Consider the following 25,361-nt stretch of genomic DNA (forward strand, 5'->3'; position numbering starts at 1 on the left):
CTTTTATATGAAAAACCATCAAGTATTATTGAGGTATTACAATACCTGATCTAGTTATCAGTTTGGTGTTTGTAGAATATGCTTGAGATATTATTTGAGGTATTTTACCTCTTATGCAGGGCTCATTCATACCTCATTGAGGTTGTAAGTATTGGAAATTAGCTGGTATGGAATACCTCAATTTGGTATTCAGAAGTTATCTTCTTCTGCTCGGGTACCTAACCTCTACTTTTCCACTGTTTCACTGATAATTACCTTTTTCTATTGTTTTCGCTTGTTTGTTGTATTCGTTATTTGTTTGTATCACTGTTCGTAGCTAGCTTAACTATAATTTTTAATTGATTATTATTTTAGGTTAGATTTCAGACACTACAATACTAACCATACTAATTATGTTTCAACATACCGTCAAACGGGGCTTCTTTTGACATTATTTCCACATTCTTTAACTTTGAGGATTTGTAACTCTTAGAATTATGGATAGATGTTGATAATTTTTGCCTATATTTAAGTTATATATGTACGTAACAAATGTGCAAAATATGAGGCAAATCCATCAAGAAATAACAAAAATACGTGAATAGCGAAAAAAGTGTGTCCTTCAAGACAAAAAAGGGGCTACTTTGGACATTTTTACAATTTGCTAATGAAATGATTTTTCCTTATAACTTTCAAACTGATTCAATAGATTGTCGTCCACTGTGATGTTATGGAACGTTTTTCATTGATAAACTTAATGTAGAAAATTGCAAAGCTAGAATCAATGGCACATATATAATCAATTTCAACGAAATATGCCATTCACTACTCTCAGTTTGCAGTAAGAAACTTAAATTTTCAACTTCCTCTTAAATGAAACTATCAGTTACGAATGCTCGATTTCCAAGTTGACATAAACAAACGACGCGACTACTAGGTACTGCGATGATAAATAAGTTATGTACAAAAACTCTTTTTTTTCTATTCTTACTTTTATATGAACGATATGTAGAAAGGATCACATTAATACCGGTAACTAATTTAATAGGTACCAGTAAGTAATTTTCATTCAAAACGCAATCTATGAAGTAAAGATTAGCAAGATCGTAAAGAATTAAGTTTGCTTTTGTAATATGCTTTTAGCTTCTTAGCAGTTAAGAGCTGGCTTAAGAGAAGTTTAATTTAAGCATTTGAAGGATGCTACTGTTCTGTACTACAAATTCATGTAAAATATGACGAAAAATAGTTTTTTTTAGAGATTATGTTGCGAATTTGACATTGGTACGTATTGAAATATGTGTGTTTTATGTCTATTCACTTTTATAGACATTTATTTAATTTCTTTTTATGTTGTAAAATACACAAACCAAAACATTATAATAAAATAAAAGTCGCAAAAATAAGACCTTTGATCAATGATTTGAATAAAACAACAATTTTAAGCAAAACAATTCACAAGATTTTCATGAAACATGACGATTCGATAGTTTTGTGATGCTCCCAATAAGTTTCCACGACATGGGTAAAATTCAAACAATGTTTGTATAGCCAATGTTTTATACCTTGTGAATATTTATTCGGACTTTTTTGAAATGTTTTCTTGTTTATCCTGTTATTGTTGATGTTGTTCCAAGAAAACATCATGCCTAGTGGTAGAGCATACATTGGTTAATAAAAGTGCTGAAGACACAAAATTGCTCAGATTAATATTTCCGCTGCTAATGAATACAAAAGGTGAGTGTCCAAAGTAGCCCCTGGAATCAAAAGTAGCCCCGTCCGACGGTACTGTTTCTTCTAACAAGTATAACATAACTTTACTAATTTTAACCAATAACATTTTCACGTAACCTAATTTAAGAAAAGAAGCAACACAGAATTAAAAGGAATTTCACCAATAAAGAAAAACTATGACCATTAAATATACTATTTACACGCGCGCGCACTCTACTTCCTTCTTGGATAACTATTTGTTAAAAGAGACCGAATTTCTGTAAAACGGCTTCTTATATAGAATGCCGTTTCGCATAATTGTGTATTTGACATCTATGTTTTATGCTTTCATGTTTGCACATCCTGTTATATTCAGCACCCTCTGTGTGTGAAAACAAGGCTAACAGGGCTGTGATTATTTTGCCCGAACTCAAACTGCTCGAATGTATATCACATCTTGTCTACTTGGTACGGTTATGAAATGGGAACACGCACTCACTCATGACATTTTCGTCGACCAGCGAGTGTGAAAGTTCAACATTTGAAAAGGTCTCATTAAGGAAATAGAAGGAATAAACCTTTTGGTGGAGCCAACCGAACGGTTACAAGATCTATGATACTTCATGGAGGTATTAATTTCAGATATTCTAGCTAGGCTTTTCAAACAGTTTTTGAGCTTAAACAATTAAATCTACCAGCGAAAACATGACTCAAAAGTTGTTCCAGGAAAACAAAACATGTCCAAGTGGATTCATTAGGTCTAAAGGCTACCATTCCAATATATAATCCAAACTTAGCTTAGTTAGGACTTATGATGATTTATGATGATTTACATGATTTATAATTTGTGATTAACAGAGTAGTGTTTGATCTTTAGACCTTGACGCTTGCTCCTGCGGGTCGGGCAATGAGGGCAGGATATCGGGTCGCGCGCCTATTTTCTCTGAGTGCTTTTATATAGCCGAGCAAACGAGTAAAGCTGAAAGTGGATTGTTGCTGCTCAGTCAACGATGACGGATCAATTAGTGAGCTCGTTTCATGCCACTATTTCTAATCTATAAGGTATGTATGACTGCACATTTAATCGTAAAAATATATATTTTCAACAAACTATGAATGGTTCGTCACTGTGAGTGCCGGCATAAGAATAAGTGTGTTAGGAATGTTACATTTATGTATTTGTTCAACAAACTTTGAATGTTTCGTCACCTCATGTGTCGGCATAATTTTCCTCTGCATATAAATTGTTCATTTCAAATGGAACTATTATATTTACATATAAGCATGTTTATATCTTACAAATAATTATTTATCATGGTCTTATCGCTTATCAATGTGAATTATGTGACCCAACGATCCTCCCCATTAACATCCCTCCCAGTAACCTTTGTGGAGATGCAGAGGCAAACACGGTCTCCAAATATCAAAGGTTACACACTAACATTCCTTCCCTCAATCCCACCTGACTGCAAGGACGTGGCCGACGCCGTTATTGACCCTGTATAAATAGAGGCACTGAATTATTCACACTGAAGAAGATTATGGCCATTCTCAGCCGAACTTCTAGTTGATTCTTTGTGCATTTTCACTGACTTCGGTCAATCACGGAATAGCAATCATTGATATGTGTAGTCACTAGTCAGTATAAGCGTGGAGCACCTGTTAGATATCGTGACTCCGTTTGAAATACAAAAAAATCGACACACAGATATCGGCCCAACAAAAATCATGAAAGAAGACTTGTGCTTATTACACCTATCTATCTCTCATCTAACGGGTTTGCATAATTCTTTACCTGTTGCAGTCGTCCAGGACTCCGATATGTTCATGCGTAAAAAAGAATAATCGAGAAAGTGGGAGAAAACACATCTGTCATTTTGTATGGGAGACTGCATGCCATTTTCCAACAGTCTACTTGATGGCAAGACAAAGTTTGCTGTGATCATTAATATTTATTCATGATTTTATTTTCTTGGTTCCAGTTTAAGGTTTAGGGAGCTTCTTCATGTCTAGCTTATATTGTGTAAATTTGGCATTCGCATGAAATTGTGTACGGTTTTCCACCAAATATTTCAAAACAAGATTATATTCTAGGCCTGATATCTACTATTTTATAAATTTCTAATCTTTTAATGTTCTTTATTAGAACAACATGGCAAATGTTTTATTTGGACTGAAAATTTCGGGTTTTTGTCAAAAATTCGTAGAAAACTGTATTTGATTATCAACTATAACGTCGATAATAACTTAAAGGTGTAGATGAATAGCAAAACTTTTTCAAAAGCACAAACCTAGAGCCAAACAGCGCTCCTAGCTGAAAGCCTGAACGATAGCTCACAACCAACGAGTTACCGATTGAAACCATTTTCAGCAGAAATAATTGTTTTGTTCTCTTAAAAATTCAAAGTGTTGTGCAGTTTATTATGTTTTCTTGCCATAATTTATAGTGTATTTTAGAGCAAAAGTTGAGAATTTTAAGGGCAGATCTAGAAATTTCAAAAGCTTCACGGAGCACCTGGCACTGCTTCGCGGAGCACCAAGTGCTCCGGGGAGCACGATCTGAAAACCTCTGGAGCGGAACAAAATGCAGCCCGTGCCAGGAACACAAGACTCTTTACCTGATAGCCACCGACGTTACCACATGACTAGAAATCTTATCATCAAATTGCAGTTTTTATGGAAATTCATAGAAAATTACAAAATACAAAATTGTGTTTCTGAATTTTTAGAAATGTGGCAGGCATGATTATGGATAATTTCCATATTTAGGATGGTAATGAGCTTTGCCGAAGTCCTAAACATCTTATAATTAGGGACAATGAAAACTTGCAGCATGAACTTTGACATTTCCCGGCTAAGGCGTATACAAACAAATTTTTTGACTTTGCTGTGGTCCATATGTTTGCCAAATTTTGCACAATAATGCATGTTTTCGGTGAATATTTGGTCGGCGTTAAGTCAGAGGGGACCAAGTACAAAACTTGGGAAAACTGGATTATTCTCTCATTAGATGCGAAATTACCTTACCTCCGTTTCACTTTGATCAGATTTGATGAATGCTGTAAACTGCGAAAGATATGTAACAAACTTACTTTGGATGATCAATAAAAATCTATAAAATGTGCAGTCAGAGTGGACCACGTGCTTATTACCATATCAGCGAAAATGATCAGCGCGCTGAGGAATGTGAGGAAATAAAAAACATTACAAGAGATTTGTCAGATTTTTTAACATAGAATGATTCTTCTTTTTATCGATTAATTGAAAATTATAAATATTACTTAATTCGATGCATTTGATTTTGATTTTCGACCATTTACCTCATTTGGATGGGTGGTCAGAAATTGCAACAATTTCTGTGCAGACAGAGTGGACCAAGTGGTGAAAAGCAATAAACTGATTGATTATTGCCTATATTTGAGTCAATTTCTGGGTCCGATAGAAGTTTATGGTAGTTCTATGGTGTATGTATGGAATGTGCTAGAACCCGCTTATTTGACCAGTATGTTATGGTCAGTACTCAAGATTTTCATTTGGTCCATTCTGATTGAACATATATTTGAATATTTCTGGCCTTCAATACCCTGACCCTGCAAAACCTTAATTTTCAAGCTATCGTAATGACACTGATTTCGGTATTGACGATCTGGATTATTGAAGAATTTACTATACTGGTGTCGAAGGGTCTTGATAATCTGCTTATCTTAGAGATATGCACCCAGTTTGACAATGCAAGCATTGAATGATTGTTATTTTCCTACAAATTGTTCAGTCAGAGTGAACCAACTCACTGAACGGTGGTCTTTAGTTCAGTCAGAGTGGACCAAGTACACATAGTCCATCATAAAATCGTTCTATAAGAGGTTCGTATTTATGATTTTTCATGATTATCACTTCACATTATATAGTTTGAAAGTAACAAGTAAGATGGGTAGAAATATTGAACCAATATTTTGACGAGTTCAAAAATTACAGAGCGTTAGACTTTAAACCCATTTTTCTCAAAATATGAAAAATGTCACTTGGTCCACTCTGACTTAACGCCGACCATTTTTTAAATATTAAAAAATGGCACTTTTTTAAATAATAGTTTATATTTCAATAGAATTTAATATGAAACTATCATGTATTTGATCAAACCACAATAATGTACAAGTTCAACCTAAACAATAAGATAATTTTCAGTGGAATCTCGAATTAAAAATTGAATAAACGGTCTGGATAAAAAAAAAATATTGCAATTGCTATATAAAATCTCCAGATGTAATGAATTTTGCGTCGATGGCCATATTTTGCGGGTTTCACGGCTTCCGCAAAATTGCAAATTTTCATTCGCAAATTCGTTTTATTTATTTGTTGAAATTGTATTTACCATCTTTATAATTTAATAAATAATCTTTATATCTTTATTCAGGATCTTCAAGAATTTATGGAATAAATCACCATTTTAATCACAAAGTATTTCCAAGCTTGACTTTAAAAACCTAAAATATTAAAAGTTACGCGACATCAATGTTAATGAAGCATTTTTTTCCCATTTCTGTGTCAATATTCATTTAAAAGTGGCATAGATTTTCAACCACAATTATAAAAAAATGTAGAAGTATAATGGAAATGCGGTGGTGGGACATTTTGCATACGGATGTTGGACATAATGGACATTTGGTATCATCAGAATTATATGCCTTCTTGAAAATGCTACCTGTTACTGCATGAAACTGCTTTAAGCGAAACGCTCGCTATGCCAAATGTCCGTATGCGAAACGTTTTCATGCAAAATGGTTCACCCCGATGAACTGATCAAATCCGGGACATTTTTCGGGACGCGTGGTAATGCGGGACTGACGGCTTGAATCCGGGACTGTCCCGCATAATCCGGGACGTCTGGTTACTTCACCCTACTCCCAACTACACCACTGAGCCATACGAGAATCAGATGGCTGGGGAACAACTTTGCGCCATTCGGTTAGTAGACAAGACACGCAGTGGGTCGGCTTCTGAGCAACCTCGTTCACCTACTACCCTCCTAGATCCAGCACCCATGCATAGGCCTACACAGAACAGAGAGAGAAGGGTGTTCGGCTGCCGGTCGATTGCTCGGTCGGTTTTGGAGGAGGTCATACAGTGTGTAGTTTATTGGCGATTTTTTGTCGACTCCTGAACGGAGCAAACAATCATAAACAACAACTAGTTCACCGTTGACCGTATGGTAGATTGGATCGCTGTCTCGTATTTCGTCGCATCGTCATTATTGGCGTCTTTCAAAACGCGTCGTCGTCGCCGTCGTGTTCTTGGTTGGTTCCAGTTGAAGCACTTGCTTGCTTGGGCAGAACTACAGCTGCTGCTCTCTATTATAGATCCGTCGATGTCGAAGTCATCGGTCGTCAAAACTAAGTCCGTGCGCGCCTTCACAAACCACACCTCGCCGAATCGTTTCGTTTCGTCGTCGGTGTGCTCCACGAGTGAATGTTTTGCGGCATTGCGTTCCGTTTCATTTTTCTGTGTTTGCCGCTCTTGTTCTTGTCATTGATTGTTTTGTTGGTTCCGTCATTAGGCGAGTGTGCAATTTATTGGCTGTTGTGACGTAAAGATTAGATTAGGTGTGCCACCCCTTCTCAGTTGAATGAATGGCGGAGCAGGCAATTCGGTGAATGCCAAAGGATCAACAAACGATTCAAATGACAGCCGTCGCTTAACTGTTGTGCTGTCCCCATTATCCCCTAATGAAGGAGTGTGCTGCGTGTTTTGACTTGTTTTAAACAAATCGGTGAAAATTGCACATATTGTACTGTGCTTCCTGACGCCTTAGATCGTGATCAAAATTGTTTTGTACCAAAAAAGTTGATTTTAGAAGTATTTTGTCTTCAGTAGTGCCGTAGCGTGCGTTTGGCCTTAGCCAAGGGCGCCAGCTTCATTAGAGTGCAAAAAAGCATGAAACACTTGGTAACAACTTGGTTGGGATATATGAAGGCGTCTCAAAAGCCACAGTTTTAGAAGTAATTCGTGCATATGACAGTTTTAGATTGATGAGAACTCTGATTCAGTTTTAACAATATATGCTGAAAGCATCTCAAGACATTGTATTCTTGACAGAAATTCTTCAAGTTCGTTGAAAGTTTTTTGAAACTAACGTCAGGCAGTTAGATTCTTACCAATCTTCTTTAGAGTTGTTTTCTAATAGCTGTTCACGTTTAAATGAAGTTACACAAAATTGAATATGATTCACACCTTGACCAATAAGTCAGGTGTGCAATTTTAACACATGCTAAAAACCTGCTCTTGGGATGAATTTATAATTGCAGAAGGCATGAAAAATAAAGAAACATAACTGTGTGTCATAAACTTCGAGAAAATGAAGCAGAAATCAGCACAAAATTTGTTTTTTTCGGGCCGTGTGAAAATAACACAATGGTGTTTTGCTTCAGAAGAGCCCGATTTTGTATAAGTTTATTCAAAATTGAGTTTTTCAAACTAGGTAAATGGGAATTAATTTAAATTTTCAGAAATATTTATTTTGCTCACGATTTTTGCATGATGTTCATTTTACCACCAAAAACTGTTCATTTTACTCACATAGTGCAGGTAAAATGAACATTTACAGCTTTTTTTTGCTAGCGACAAAAATATGTGAAAATTCAGCTGTTTTAGTATGAATTCATGTCACTGCCATAGATAACATCCCTGTTTTTGATGCTGTGGGATAGAACTATACAAATTCCTCGTTTTTCTATCAGAAACAAGATGATTTCCTTAAGGTGTTCATTTAACCACCCCTTCCCCTACTCCATGGAGTTCTTGTAGGATCAAAAACATCAGTACGAATCAAAACGTTTGTTCTGATTACTGAGATAAATGGCTGAGTGTCACAAACAGTGGTGTAAGCAATCACGGTAGTCGATACGTTTTCGTTGACATTCGCCAGCCTTTGCATTCAGCAAAAGAACCAGTCATTTCTGAAAGCTATGCAAAACTAATCATTTATGAAAATGTCATCGTGGTAGACGACATTCATTCCACAGCTTTTTGTGTTTCTCGATGTTCATTATACTGCTCGTGCTATATGTGAAAGTTGGCAATAACGAATGCGCGTAGAAAAACCAATAGACTTTTGAGTCTGAAAGCAAAACAAACGTCGCGATACGGCTCTATCTTATTGGCGTAAAGCCATTTGGCATCCCAAGCAACACACAACCAGAACTGGTCATACATCAGATGATTATGCTCAATTGCGCCAATCGCTTCAAAATTAAATTGATGCAAACTTGGTAGAACATCAAATTTAGCTAAAAACCATACTCAAGTCTCATTTTACTGATTTTTTTTTGTTTGACCATAACTTCATGAATACTCAACCGATTCCATATCTTATTACACTGTTTTGAAGCTTATTTAATTGTTTCAAAACTGTGTATAAAAGAAATTTCACCAAAATATGATTTTAGCTTAGTTATTCAACAAAAACTACCCAAAAACATGATTTTTCTTGAAAAAAAATTTCTATGGATTACTTAAGCTTTTTCACCAAAAAATCACATTTTTATTCTAAGACTAAAATTTATAAATACGACTTGAAGCTCTAAAAATAACGATTGACTGACAAAAATTCGAAAAATTTGGTATTTTTCGTTAAAGAAGCAGGTTTTGTCAAATAATTTGGTCCAAACCAATTTCAATGTGTTGTACATACAGTTTGAAAACAACTAAAATAACTTCAAAAGAATGTAAAATGGTATAGAATCGGTTGAGTATTGAAGAATTTATGGTCAAACAAAGATGAGTTTCATAGTAAGTTGATGAGAAATTTTGAGTGAATTACTTTTAACTAAGACTAGTTTTGATTTTAGAAAAATTTGGTGTTTTAGAATGTTTTTGTAAATTTAATTTCGAAAGAAATGATACCAAAAGTTTCGAAATTGGTTGAGAGATAATAAAGTTATGTATACTTCATTGAATGTTATCTTTGCGGCGCAGAGCTACTTGGACTTTTGCATGATTCACTATGGCATGGGGGTTTTCTTCGGTCAAATTTCTTGTCTGAAACTTTACATCAAGAGGCACTCCAATACGACGCATATTGTGGCCAAATTTGAGCTCAGAAGCTTTTTAAAAAATATCAAGAATCAAGAATTGGATCTGGCTTCGTATAACTAGAAAATTCATCTTCATGTCGTTTGCGCCACCTCTAAATGTTAGGTATCTCTTTTAATGTACTTTTAATTCAGAAGAACATAGGAATTTTTGGTTTTGAAAACTTTTGATAAATAAACCGCACCCTAAAAAACACCCCCTTATCTGAAACATGACCCATATTTCTAATATTTCATATTTCAAAATCCAAAGTAACGTGTCTTGTAACGGCGTGGACATTCCATGGTCACCAAATGTTGGCTATCTTGGTATAACCCTGGATCAGAAGCTAAAGTTTGGTTGTCACGTGACCAACTGCCTCCAGAAATGCGATAAGCTCGTTAAAATGCTGTATCCTCTTGTTAAAAGACGCTCCCGTTTGGACCCTGGTACCAAGATCCTGCTATACAAAACTGTTCTCAGGCCAACGGTTGCGTATGGCTTTCCTGCTTGGTATGACTGTGCACAATCCCACCGGAACAAAGTCCAAGTTAAGCAAAACCGTTTGCTTAAGATGACGCTGGATTTGAGCCCTTTCCATCCGACTGACGACGTACACCGACTTGCTGGCGTTGAGCGGATCGATGATTGGTTTCGGAGATTAATGCCCAAATTCATGAACAGCTGTTCGTCATCTGTAAATCCTCTTTTACAAGAGCTGGCCGCATAGATTGATGTGATATTAGATTTAAGCTTTTCTTTTCTGTCTTTTTCCTAAGTAAATTCGAAGGTTTTTTTTTGTTCTTTTCCTTCTCGGTCCAAATAGTTGCTTGTCGTTCATTAACACAAAATTTGCTCATTTGTTCTATGTCATTGTTGTAAGGAATTCCATATCTCGATTGTTAACCTCTAAACACAATTTGTAATCGCTAAGGTAAAAATAAAAATAATTGAAATTGAAAAAAAAAATATTTCAAAATCTAATAAATAGAGCTTGATGTATCTTCGCTCTTATAAAAAAAAAAAACAATTAACTACCAGGAGGATACTTAACCAAAAATTATATCTTCTTTAGAAGGGTCTCTACACTCAGAAACACGGATAGTCACAGAATGACTAAACTTTAGTAATGTATGACTATTTTCTATCTGCCTCTCTTCCATCCTGCAGGGGATTTTATTCCTATTTGTCAATTCACCTGGGTTGAGACATCGCTAAGCTTCAACCCAGTCGAAATGACAGTTAGTGTGAAAATTCACAGAATGAAAGAGAGGCAGATAGAAAGTAGTCATTAATGCATAAACTTAAGTAATTTTGTGACTATTTTTATTTCTGAGTGTACACCAGGCAAAACTTCTTTGAAGACTGAAACTGAACTTTCTGAAACCAACTTTTCGGATGCAAAACAATTTCGATCAAAAATTTAAATCTCAAGAAGTAAGAGCAAAAGTGTCAAGCTGAAATTTCCTGATATCGGTTTGAGCAGCACTAATCTAGACTTCATTTTTGCGGTTAGTTCGGCCATTTGTTGATGGAGCGTTATTGCGGTGGCTGAAGACTTTGCGTAGTGTGAAAAAGCTGACCAAGTGTTTTATTTTATCGTGGTCGCCCCACCGACAGAACTGATCCAGTGAGGAGATCCATAGCTAGCTGCAGAAAAGTGCCCTTTAATTTTTGTGTTTATTTTGATCGCCACGTTAAGGTAGCTGCCATGTTTATAGCGGGGTCGTGACTCGTCGTGAGTGGTTGAAGAAGCAGACAACGCTGTCGTGACGTGAAGATTTTAAAGTGACTGGAAATTAAGGGTCGTAGAGATGCCCTAGAACAACACATACACAATTGCTGTCATAAATCGTTGTGTTGTGTGAAATTAGTGTTCTAGGATTGTACAGGTTTCGAGATCAAGGCGTCATTTTGGATTGTGCTATGTTTTGATATATCACTGGATTTAAGTGGTAATTGAATAGGTCAGGCTGTAGTACATAGCGCCTACCACAGAGGGCGAATGGTCATACTTCCATGAGTTTTGCAGTTGTCTTACGATCTGGCTTAGCTGTTAATTGTATTCTTAACTTCATTTGACCAGTTTATTTGAACCCCTCCTATCGTGACAACATATCTACTTGAAGGTTTCAAATAAAGAGCTTTTGGTTTATGCGGGAGTATTATTAGTTGAGTTTTGGAAGCATTAGGGGAAATCTTCCAGTTTTGCAAGTATGAAGAAGTAGGTCTAGTAGTAATAATTTGTTTTCCTCTGTCAAGGCCGCGTTTGGCTTCTGAGGTTTTTTTCAAAATTTGTGATAATTTCCAAAAGGGCTTAGTGCCGGGGTCCAGTTGAGAAATTTTATTTCCAAAATTTTTGTTTCTTAATTGTGAAAATCGTTTTTTAAATTTCTTTCTGCAAATTCTGTCATATATTTTTCATAGCAGGATCGCGAGTGCGTTAAAATTATCTTCTCCGCACGTTTTTAAGACGGATCAAGAGTTTAAGATCATCGTCGATAATCACGGATTTAGATTTTACTTCACATTTTGGAATTGCAATGCTCCTGGCTTCAACAATGGAATTTGTTGAAATTTCAAGAGCATTGTCAATATCAAATTTTGTTTGAAAGAAATGTTAACATCAAGATTGGAGTCAATATACGTTTCATATGTATTCCAGTAGGCTCGAAAATAATTGAAAGGGGAGCTGGTAGGATTGAGAATCGCTTCAAGGGATATTTGAAATGCAACAAGGACATGATCAGAATCTAAACCAGCATGAGTAATACGTTTGCTACAAAGATGACTAGAGTCGGTTAAGACCAAATCAATCGTAGATGGATTTCTAGAAGAGGAAAAACATGTAGGGCTATCAGGGTATTGAATTGAGAAATATCCTGAAGAGCACTCATCAAATAAAATTCTGCCGTTGGACTTACTTTGAAAATTATTCCATGAGCGATGTTTGGCATTAAAGTCACCAATGGCAAATTTTTTTGACTTATTGCGAGTCAATTTTTGCAAGTCAGTTTGGAGCAAATTAACTTGCTGTCCATAGCATTGAAAAGGCAAATAGGCAGCTAAGAAAGTATATTTACCAAGCTGTGTTTCAACAGAAACACCTAAAGTTTCAAAAACTTTAGTTTCAAATGACGAAAACAGCTGATTATACACCTATGAATGATGATTGCAACTCCCCCACATCGACTTGATGGGGGTCGATCATTACGATAAACAAAAAAGTTAGGATCTCTTTTGAGTTTGGACCCAGGTTTCAAATACGTTTCAGTAATAACTGTTATATGCACGTTATTAGCAGTAAGAAAATTAAACAGCTCGTCGTCGTTACCATTCAAGGAACGAGCATTCCAATTTGAAATATATAAGTTATTATTTATTGGATCCATTAGAAAAACGAAATCCAATAACAATTTGATTAGTAAATTTTACACCAACTTGGACTGCTTCAGTCATAGTGATGGCTTTGAACCATAAGATTCAATTGTTCTGTTAGAAAAATAGAATCAGAGGCAGACATATCACTTGAAGTAGGTACATTTGATGATTTTCCGCTAGAATTTTCGGTAGACGAAGAGGCGGAGTAGATGTTACCTGTGGCGGTAGGGTTTTTTTTCCATTTGATTTGAAACAAGTAGAATGGGTACTCATAGTACGAACAGGGGAGGAGTTCAAATTACCTGCTACGATATCGGCAAAGGATTTACCGTGGGTAGATACATTCGAAATTAGAAGATTCAAACGACTACCCGACGGATTAAAATTAGTTCGTGAATGAGCATGATTATGATCTTCCTGATGGGTATGATTCATGATCAAGCGATCGTTAACTGAAAAATGAGTATTGTTCGATATTCTACCAGGGAAATTCCGGAAACGACCGTTATCGTAACGGATATTATCTTTCATCTGCCTGGCACGAGCCTCAATGACTCTCTTGCGTGAAGGGCAATTCCAAAAATTTGACTTATGATTAGCCCCGCAATTAGAGCATATGAACTTGATGGTATCTTCCTTCACAGGACAGACGTCCTTAGCGTGAGAAGAACCTCCGCAAATCATGCATTTAGCATCCATGCGGCAATTTTTTGTACCATGACCCCACTTTTGGCATCGACGGTACTGAGTGGGGTTCTGGTAATTTCCTCCAGGTTTCTGGAAATGTTCCCATGTCACACTGACATTGAACATGCCAGATTGGGTTTTCTTTTTCATAATGATTACTTGGACTGGGGAAATTCCAAGTAAATCATTTATTCAAGTTTTGATCTCTTCAGGTGACTTATAGTCACTCGAGAGACCATTTCAAGACGACTTTGAATGAACGTTCAGTTTTGTTGTCATAAGTAAAAAAAAAAAATGTTTATTTTTTCAAGAGGAAGTTCGCGATCTTCAAGAGTTTCCGGCAAACGCGCTCTTTGCTATTGGGAATATAACCTCGATTCCCCTAAAGGAGTTTGAGATCTCTTGCCTTGATACTCCAAATACGGAACAACTGACACGAGACGGCACCTATTGTAGATTGTGACGTGCTGGAACATTTCTGAGAGCAGCATCAGATTTAACCTCCCCAAATTTACCAGAGATACATTATTTGGTCCTTGAACAAACTTGTTAGTTTTGTTTCGTTATGTTAATAGCCGTATGACTGCTCAAAACGAAAAGGGATTGATATGGTATAAAATCATAGTTTCAAAACTACATCACCATAATCAACAGACAGAGCCTGATACTTCTGACGCTCATAACAGTTCTGCTGGATTGCATGCAACTATCCTTTTTCAATTACAGTCAACTGAACCTCTAGCTCATTCCGCATTTTCCAGAGCCTTGTTTGATTGTGAGATAACTATACGTACGTAGTTCCGGCAGCAAACCCACCACGGCCCTATGAACATCGCAGCGCAATATAGATATTGATTTCCTCTTCCAACTACCTACTAGTTCTGATATCCCTAGACTCAGTTTGTGAGTGATATATGATACCGCCGCCGTGGCTGCTGCTGTTGACTGGTTGGAAAACCTGCGCTTCGAAATGATAATCAGAACCCGGGCCCGGTGAGGAAAGTGATAGCACATCGTCAACGTCGCCATGTAACGCCACCACTTCTTACTAATTACACATCGGGAAGCCTGTTGACGAGTCGAAGTTGTTGTTGTGTTGACTGGGTGAAGGCATGAAAGTGTTCCCCAACGAACGCCGAGAAAAACGAGTTTTCAGCAAGTTCAGTTTTTCCGCTCCTTGATGTGGTTAAACGGCGCGTGACGGTGTCAGAGGCTTGTGTGATAATTTTCATCGGGGGATTCTGACGAGAAGAAAGTGAGCTGTTTCAAGTGTTTGAACGAGTGAGAGCTTTTTCCGAAGAGAGTGGGGTTGGTTTTATGTGTGAACGGAGTCCTAGTACCGTGAAAGTGGCGGAAAAAGATAAAGTTTAACCAAACAGAGTGGCAAAAGTTGAGCTCTCTTGGGTCTGGTGGGAAGAAAAAAAAACCTGCCCGGGGTGAAGCAAATATTGAAGTTACGTGCAGACATCTTTTTCTGCGGGGTGAATAAGACGAGTGAAAAGCAGTCGTCAGTATGATAATCGTGACTGAGGAGATTAATAGTGGCACTTCCGGTGCAAGAAGTCCCGGATCGGGGAGAGGATCCGTTGGGACACCGGAAGTAGCAGCAGCAGCGGTAGAAGGGGCAGTAACAGCTACAATAGTTGCAGAAGTTATGCAGACGTCGGAAGAACAGGAACCCAACGTTGAACTTGCCATGGACAGCAATGGGGATGGAGACGGATCCGAAAGTTTGCTGTCGCAATCACCTGGTAAGTATGAATGGAAATTTGTTAAACGTTGATGAGTTGTTCACAGTGCACCTTTCATATTGTATACCATTCTCCTTAAGCCGTCAGTTAATATTTTGACAATTTTTCAGTGGTTGTGCTTACTTTATCATAAATAGACCAAATTCTGTAACCCTACTTTTTTATTTATTAAGAATTTATCACCATTGAATGTCAACCAAAACTCTTTAGATAATTTTGTCAAAATACAATCCAAATCGGGCCTCGTAACAGTATTGGGTCATATCTTCAAAGCACGATAAACGGAATGGAAAGCTATATGTTTTCGTGAAAGCCCACAGAGCTTTATTCCTGGTATTACAACAGCTAGAAGGACCACATTATATTTTATTGTTTTTTTGCCATGGTAGTAATAAAATATAACTACCGTTTTATTTTTGAATCAATCCTTTTGACCTTCTTTTGTAAATGCAAACATAAAAACGCGATGCTTGACACAATTTCAATTTGATACTTCTTAAAAATAACGTGAGTAAAGAAGCTGGTTTAACATTGAGTACATTCAACTCCCCTCTATCAAAGTGACCATCCTGTACACCTCCTATACATCGAGGTAAAGAATACATTACTTTCAATCTTGGATCTTTTTTTATTGTGAAAAAAAAACGTTCGAAAATGTAATTTTACCGTACAAAATAGTAAATTTTCAAAACGTACAATTGTTTCGTGAAACTATCAGGTTAGAGGGTTTAACTTGTATGGGAAACTGAAACAGATGGTATCGAGTTGGAAAAGTGAGCATGAGCATGAGCACGATTGATCTCCCGCAGCTGGAACTTCGTTATTGCAAGAACAGCTGTACTTACACAGGGAACCAACAGATGCTACTCGCGATCAGTAGCAGGATATGTTGTATGCTGTATCAATATGGACAAGCTGTTGTAATACCAGGAAGAAAGCTCTGCAGAGAATTCAAAATAAAATTTTGAAAATGATTCTGAACCTTCCTCCCCGGTATAGTATCAATGACTTACATAGAATATCCAATGTTGAAATATTGGAGCAAATGTCAAATAAAATAAATAATAATTTCAGGCAAAAATCGTTACATTCTTCTATTGCCACGATTAATGCGTCATAAATTTAGGTTAAGTTAGGTCAAGTAAATTGAAAACGTGTTTTTTCTCTTATAAGCAGGTGAAATCGACTCACCTGTAAAAAATCTGAACTGATGTGGCAAATGAAATGTAATATGTTGTTAACAAAATGTTAAAAAAAATCTTAAATTTATTTTACCAGATTAGGATGATAGTGTTGTCTAATAACACAGAACACCTAGATATAAGAAATGAATGTAATGTTTGGAATGATACTAATAAAGAAATAAAAAAAAGTAGCAGGATCTTGCACATTAAAAAAAACTGGTGCTCTCATTATTATTACAAACAATAACGGCGCCGGCTGCGTCCGAATTCAGTTCAATTTGGGGATGGGAGGGAAACGTTGACGTGTTACTTGCTTTATGGAAGCCGTGAAGTCCTCAGATAACACTGGTAATTTGGGAGGATTTGTTTAGGTAAATAATAGAGATATAATTTATTCATTTCACGTGAGCATATACACGGATGATTGATACCGATGATGCGGTTACTACGCAAACCGGACATGATCCTGATTTCGTTGCAGGTTCCACACGAGCATTCAACAGTTCCAACGGATCAAACACTACTCGCAAGGCTCGTTTTGTCAAACTAGCTTGGATACAGCTTGGTTGTGATAATTGGTGGAGATGCTCTTCAAGTGGCTGATTTATTGATTTTTTTATGTTTTCGTGGTATTTCTTCGACATTTTCGAAAGCTTATCTTGTTTGCAACAGAAAACTAGGCATCATCGATCAATATTGCAAATCCCATGATGTTCTACTTATTCTAGGACACTTTTACGTGGTAAAGCTTTTCGAATAGACCGATTACTCGTTAAAAAATAGGGTCGTATTGAACCATATTGAAAGGTTCGGATTGGACCAACCCACATTTTGTGATTTTCGAACGAGTTCAGCATAACCAGTGGATAGATGTATCAAAATCTTGTAATCATATGAAAGCTTATGTTGAGAGGATTTGGTTATACAAACAAATGAGAGCCCCAAAGAGAGAGTGATGATAAAACTATTTATTCTCGCTTATTTACCTTTGTGGGTAGGTACTGACATGATAAACAATCCCCGATTTTTTTATAGTAAAAGTGTCCCCCAGCATTCGAGCTTGTTTAGATAGGTTTTATCATGCACTGTTATCGCCCGATTAAATCAGAACTATAGCAGAAGAGTGATTCCAAGCAACAGCACCAAAATTTGGTAAATTTTTTAATTCATTTTTTTCTATTGAGCTGAAACTTTGCACAGTTTTCCAGTTCCATCTAAATCGTCATTTTCCGATATCAAATCTTCAAGTTGAGTCACGACTAACTTTTCAAAAGGGTGTATGTGAAAATGGTTCAAAAATATTCAAAAAGCTGCACAGCAAAAACGGTTCGTTCGATTGTTAGACAACTAAAGAAACAAAGTTAGACAACTAAATAAAGATTCCAAAAAAAAAAATCCACACAGTAAAAAAAAAATTTTTTTTTGCATTAAAAAACATTATTTTTGACACAAAAACTCAAACCCTATCGGAATACCAACGTAATTTTTTGAGGGAAAACGGTCCATTATATTAGCTATCTACCATAAAAATTTGGTGATGGTAAACCAATAAACAAAAAAGTTATGACATTTCAAACATGTCACAATTTTCACATTTAGTAGAAAAAAAAAATTTTTTTTCGATGTAAATTATTACGGGAACCGCAGTTTGTTGCTGATTTTATTGTTAAGGGCCTTGCGTGAATTAAACAAGTCGTTTTCATGTATTCATTAGTATTATGTATATTATATGTATAAATATTATATATATGTATAAATATTATATGTATATGTATATATGTATAAATTAAAATGAATTAACAGATTACACGAAAATAATTTTTTTTTACCAGGATATTTTTTTTAGAGTATGATCGATGAGTTTCTAAATGTTATATATAAACTTTAAAAGTTTTGGATTTGGGTATGCGTTATGAGATCATGAAAACATTGTATTAATACCTATTTATTTATTTATTGTTATTCAATTTTTTTACAATATCGAACACTTTTGCATCATTATCAGTACAGTTCGAGTATAGTTTTGCTTTAATTTTATTTTCTGACAATGGAATGGAACAGTGAAATTTTTGGGTTCCTTGGATCGTTTTCGCGTTATTATATTGCTCGCTGAGCTCTGATGCCGTTAATTCGTACTCTTCAGTAGTAGTAAAACAAAATGATAATTTTGTTAAATCTTCTTCTTTTCTGTGATTCGCCCAATCAAATAGTTCTTTTGCAGTTTTAATTGGATGCTCACGTTCTTTGGCTAAACTTGCTCTTGTGGCCATGCGCTTTATGGTTCCTCCAATAGCATCACAAGGACCTTTGCCATGTGACGTAGCAAAGAAATGCCATTCTGCATCAATTCCGTACTTTTATTTAAATTGACATAGGCTCGAAAAATTCTTACGGTTTTTGTACTGCGATGCTGCTCCATCAGACATGAAATATATCTTTCTGATTTCTTTATCCTTATCAACGCGTAAAAAGTTAATCATTTTGGCAATAAACAAATTTACAGATACTGAGTCGTGTCTTAAATCTTCGGAAAATACAATAAAACTAAAATGTTCAATTTGCGTACTTCCATTGAAATAAATAACGAATGGATGAATTGTAGCTTGTTGTACGTTCCAGTGATGGGACTGCACTTCATCTTGCAATACAAAGCTATAGTTTTCAGAAAAATCACAAATGACTAAAAATTCACCATCTTGTAATGTATTTTTCGTATTTTTTAAAAAGCGGGATTGCTCTGTTTTAATAAAGTCGTGAGGAATTAAACTTTCTAATTTCAAGCAAAAAAATGACACAAACTCATCTACAGGTTTTACAATAGTTTCTAGGTCACACCTATCCGTGGTCACCCATTGCTCAAATGATAACTGATCAATATAATTTTCTTCAAACTCAGCGAATAAAGTATTTTCCAATGATGAAGAATCTGGACAATCCGAACAAGATCGTAGATAGCAATTTGATGTTGTATTTTCACACAAAAGACTACCAGTTAACATTTTAATATCCTTTGATAAATTGATTCTTTTCAAACTATGTAAGATTAGGTTAATATTTTCGTGTGTTGTGCACACACAAACATTATGTGTTCCTGAATTGGATAGAAGCTTGCATTGCCTTGGACGAAGGCTTGCAAATGAGGAAAAACCTACCTTAATATTTTCGTTAATTTCCTTGAAGCGTGTATACGCTTCTTTCAAAGTAGTCATCATTAATCGTTTTTGGATTGCTTGACGCTTTCCATCTTTTTTTACAGTTACATAATCTTTTTGGCCAGGCATAGCTCTACTTACTTCATCGTCTTCAAAATATTGAATTATTTTTTCTTTTGTCTCATCTGTTAATAAAGTACTCGACCTAGCATTTTTCGTTGCAAGACAGTTATTTTTGAATTGTTTTGCCTCTTTTGCTGTATTTCTATTGGTTTTGAACTCATCAATGGCGTCTTGAATAGACCACGAGCTTGGCAGCATCGACAAAATCAATAATTTTTCTTTCCTTGTCGTGGCTAGATTCGAGAACCTTTCCTTCATATTCATAATTACCTCATCGTAGTCTGTATTTTCCACATCCTCAGGTCCTAATTTGAAGAGGTTTCTTCGTACAGCTTCGTTGATTTCACGGTATTTTTTCTCGGGATAATTGACGTAACCCATCTTCGTCCATTTAATCGGAGTCACTTTTATTCCAGCTATCTCTTCGTTGAAGCGTTCGATGTTGACCTTCTGGATGCACTCATCTTCTGATTGATTTGTTGAAACAGATGTCGCTGATGGTACCGTGGCAAGACTATCTGCACTTGGTACTTCTGGTAACTCCTCAGTTGTTGTCGGTGCATCTAGTAATTCCTCAGTTGTTGTTGTTTTCGAACTTCCTGCAACCTGATCCACCGATGATGTACAGATTGCCCGTTTGTCAACGTTTAAACGGCAGGACGTACAAATGCGTAAATTTGTATTCAATGTAGACATTGGAGCATAACCAGCCGCTTTCAGTTTATCTATGGTGCTTTCGGTGAGATTTCGTAGCTCTTTCGAACACTTTTTTTCTGCAAACGGCCTGCAACAGTTGAGAAAGCGACTACTCATGTTGCTCGTTAGATTTTAATAAACAAAATCACTTTTAAGTTTTTACTGACTAGTTTGGTGTCGAAAAATTTTACAATTAAATCTTTTATAACCATAGTGGTAGTATATTTTTAGCTTTTTCGTGAGTATGTTCATGGTATGTACCTATCATGTTTTTGATGTTGTTGAAGTTACTCGCTTTCTCCCAAATATGATTAACAAAGTCTATTCTCTACCAAGGCGGGTCTATACCCAGGTGTAATCAGATTTTAACTTAGTGGAGAAAACCAGCGCCGAAAAAACCGACCTGCTTTACGTATACTAGATCACCTGGGTATAGACCCGCCTTGTTCTCTACGAGGTAAACTTTTTGCAGGTAAAATAGTCGTACACCTGTATAGAAAACTTTTTTTGTAGCTTTTGTCTTCAATATTAGATTTCTTATAGGTTTCTTTTATCAAAAGGTTTCAACACTATTGAGAGAATTTTTCTTCAGTTACGTACAATAAAAAATATGACACTATCAAGACTTAAGATCACAACACTGGATCGCGTCTCACTTTCTAATAGATGCTATAATAGTTATGAATAATTAAATAAAATATCACGAAAACAACTTGTTAACCTCATGTGGTACCCTTAACAAAAAAATGAGCAACTAACTGCGGTCCTAAAAAAAATTAACAATGAAAAAAAAATCACTAAGTGTCAAATTTGTGAAATATTTGAAATGTCCGAACTTTTTTGTTTATTGGCTTACCATCACCAAATTTTTATGGTAGATAGCTAATATAATGGACCGTTTTCCCTCAAAAAATTACGTTGGTATTCCGATAGGGTTTTGAGATATTTGAGTTTTTGTGACAAAAATGATGTTTTTTAATGCAAAAAAAAATTTTTTTACTGTGTGTATTTTTTTTGGAATCTTTATTTAGTTGTCTAACTTTGTTTCTTTAGTTGTCTAACAATCGAACGAACCGTTTTTGCTGTGCAGCTTTTTGAATATTTTTGAACCATTTTCACATACACCCTTTTGAAAAGTTAGTCGTGACTCAACTTGAAGATTTGATATCGGAAAATGACGATTTAGATGGAACTGAAAAACTGTGCAAAGTTTCAGATATTTTTGAAATGGTCGATCAGAATCGACTTGCATGCCTCCGTGGAATCCCTCAGAAGATGCTGAACAGTTTCTCATGATGTGTTGAGGATGAAGATTGTTACAGAGAGCTATAAGTGAGAGAAATTTTCTCAGGATTCAATCCCTGACCCTGTACAAGAGGTAAAATATTTGCGATAATATCTCATGCATGTTCTACAAGAAAAAAAAAACAAACATATAATGAGATCAGGTATTGCAATATCCGAATAATACATAATGAATTTTATTTTTTCTATCTTTGTTAACGAGATTTTCAGCCCTGGGCTGATTCATCTCGGGACCAACGGCTTTACTTGCCTTCCGAAGGAAGTCATCACTATAACTATAACGTCATGAGTGACTATGTCGGGGATGGGAGTCGATCCTAGGTCCTCGACATGAGAGGCGTGTGTTCTAACCACTACCCCAGATCTGTCCCCATTTCAATATTAAAGTGAATTCTTCCGATAGTTGTTCAATACCTCAAGCAGTTCTCAATAGCTTTCGAAAACCTCAATGAGGTATTTTCAATTTCTTTAAACAATAGTTTCAATAGCATAACAATTCCAAATTGAGGTATTGATCACTGAACAACACCTTATTATGGTATGATACAAAAACTGAAATAGTCATGAACAGGTTTTCAGTGATTATTAAAAAGCATAACTTGGTTACAGTACGTACTTAACACTGATGAAGACAAACTTGGTAATAGAAGGAAAAATTTATATGAAAAATAACTTTGACCCAAAGCAACATTATTAATAGTAGCCTTGATATGAAAGCAGTTTTTTTTGTTTAAAATGTTTGAAGCTTTAATGTCCAAATTACATCCCAACGCAAAATTTGAACGGCCAACACATTTTTAAATGTGAATATTTCTGGCCAAACTTTTTAACGATCAAATATAAAGTTTATTTTGGAACTGTCGATCAAAAGAATCGCCAATTTTTAAAATAAGGGAAAATATGTAATTGTCTTAATTGTTTTTCGAGCATATCTCTATACAAGATGCAGTGTTTTTTTTTTTTAAATAAATGTATGTTCAAATATTAGCAGGATTCAAAGCAATGATTTTTTTTAACAGCAAGGCTTGAAAGAATTAATCAAACAACAAAATATTAAAATATATTGAATAAAGCTTTACAAAACATTGTCTTATTACAATGCAACTTCAGAGAAGACACTATGTTTAAAAGAAGGCAACATTAATGATTAAAACAATAGGAGATTGGATGCCACAAATTGCCAATTGAAACATAAGAAAATAAAATAATAGTAAAAATTGTGCCTTGTATCTTCGGAGTAACTGCAGCAATCGATTTCTGTTTATTGATTTAACAGCCTATGTTTAAAAAAATAAGTAAAATTTAATAAAATTAATAGTATGTATTATGTTTTAATTAACAGTTGTAAAAGCTATAATTGTTATGACATCATATTTCAAAAGAACAACCAATATTTGAAAGAAAGGTAAATTTGTGATAAACATATCGGATGCTTCAGTGCCAAAATGCCACACAAGAATAATTCATGTATAAAAAAGGGCAATCTCTGGGTAAACAATTAATATACTATTTGCAATATTTTCGTCGGGAATCAATGGGTTTATTCAAGAGTTTGTTGAATAAAGCACCTTTTTTAGTACCAATCAATTCCAAAATAATCCTAATGTCTTTAGTGGGATACCACCGTTTTGTTTCAAATTCCGAACATAACTCATATTCCGAACAATGGCTATTTCAAAGCTAAAAATTGATATTTTTTCAACTTTTGAATGTAGAAATGAAAAATGAATCATAGAAGAATTGATCAGGATTGTAAAGAAATTTAAGTGTTGTTTTTTTTTTTTCTTAGAAAACCGCTATAAAAAGTTGAGTGTTTGAAATATCAGCTATATTTGGAGTTTTAGACGGTACACAAGAAACGTTAAAACGAATGTCACCATAAGTAATCCTTGGTTTTAGGCCATAACTCGGTATTGCAGGGACCATCGAGTTTGGGAGGTATCAAGTTACAGAACCGGTGAATCAAATTGTCATCAAAACAGATGATGAACAAACAACAAGGCAAGCGCGCTCACAACCATTTGTCCCAACTTTTGCAGATTGGGATACAATCAAAAGAAAAATCATCATGACAATCACAAGAGGCAACATTGTTGCAATTTTTTCAACCCGTGATTAAAAAGTTATTTTGAATACAAAATCGAATTTGTTCTATGGATGCTGTTCGATAATGTGTCAATGTTTACTAACACGAAGAAAGTTCCCGAAAATTGAAAAGCAGAGCCTAAAAAATCGCTGGGAACCCAGTGAGCGATCATTGTCATATTATGTTTGAGTGGTGATAAACTGTTGTTACAGAATAGAATTGTTGCAACAAAAATAGGAGAGGACAATATCTTGTTTTGCTAAGTGTTTGGTGACAATTGATTCACTGTACAGAACATAAATCAGTGCAACTACAATTCAAAGGACCCTAGATTTGGCCATGAAAACCAACTTTTGCTATGATTCTCTTACTCGATATTGAGATACGAAATATCGAGTGAGGGAGAGTTGACTGTATTTCAATATGCCAGATCGCTACTTGCACACTAAAACACCAGCTCCCTCTCGGATACATTGCAATTGCTTTTGATTTGAATTATCAAGAATAAACAAGGTATGTATATTCTTGAAACTAATTGGGGGATTGATAGGGAGTTTTTCCGGACTAATAAATCTTCGCCATGATTCTACTAAAAATATTGTTGAGTTGATTCAAAACTGTGGGGTGAGTGTACCACAATAAAAATGGATAAAGTTGGATTGGAGCTTTCTGGACGCATACAGGCTCTTTAGGCTTATTTAAGTAGTTCAGGAATTTAAATTCATATTTTTATAAAACTTATTATTGTGAATTTGGAAGGATTTCTCAGCTTGTGAAACGTTAAATATAACTGTTTTGTAAAGGTTCGAAAGCAAAATAGAAGTTTTTGTAAATACTGTCTATGGTTTCGCCGAAACTCTGGTTTAGTAAAAAAGTTTCACCTTATGATTTCAAAAGATTTTCTTTTTTTTTCAATTCTTGACATCCTGGAAGAGATTTTGTAAGAATATCGCATGGATACTGGATACAAAAGATAATCATGAAAGGACGTGATCAGAATTCTGGGAATTTTTTGTTAAGAATCCTAAAAACATTCCGATGTGATTCATAGAAGAATAATCATAGGAATCTTGGCAGGATTCTGATGAGATTTATGGAAGAACACTGGAGGAGAATCCTGAAGAACATCTTGGAAATATACTGATGGGAATTCTGAAAGGATGATTATCAGTATGCAGTAATTGCTGATTTAGTTGTAGCAAATCTGTGCAAATGTGTGCAAATGATTTACACGCTAAAC

The 25,361-nt window shown here is 35.5% G+C and overlaps 1 protein-coding gene across 8 annotated transcripts in view; it reads left to right on the forward strand.

Annotated features, from left to right (window-relative positions):
- LOC5577718 (high affinity cAMP-specific and IBMX-insensitive 3',5'-cyclic phosphodiesterase 8) overlaps positions 1–25,361 on the forward strand; it is a 730,891-nt gene that overhangs the window by 299,283 nt on the left and 406,247 nt on the right. The window contains exon 1 of one of the 8 annotated variants that reach the window (XM_021842496.1): positions 14,539–15,575. The exons of the other annotated variants lie outside the window; for them this stretch is intronic. Coding sequence (XP_021698188.1) covers positions 15,338–15,575 — 238 coding nt within the window. The 5' untranslated portion in view covers positions 14,539–15,337. Of the gene's footprint in view, positions 1–14,538; positions 15,576–25,361 lie in introns of those variants that run through there. 8 annotated transcript variants of the gene reach the window in all.

Source organism: Aedes aegypti, chromosome 2 (assembly GCF_002204515.2).
Source record: "Aedes aegypti strain LVP_AGWG chromosome 2, AaegL5.0 Primary Assembly, whole genome shotgun sequence".
NCBI classification, from domain to species: domain Eukaryota; kingdom Metazoa; phylum Arthropoda; class Insecta; order Diptera; family Culicidae; genus Aedes; species Aedes aegypti.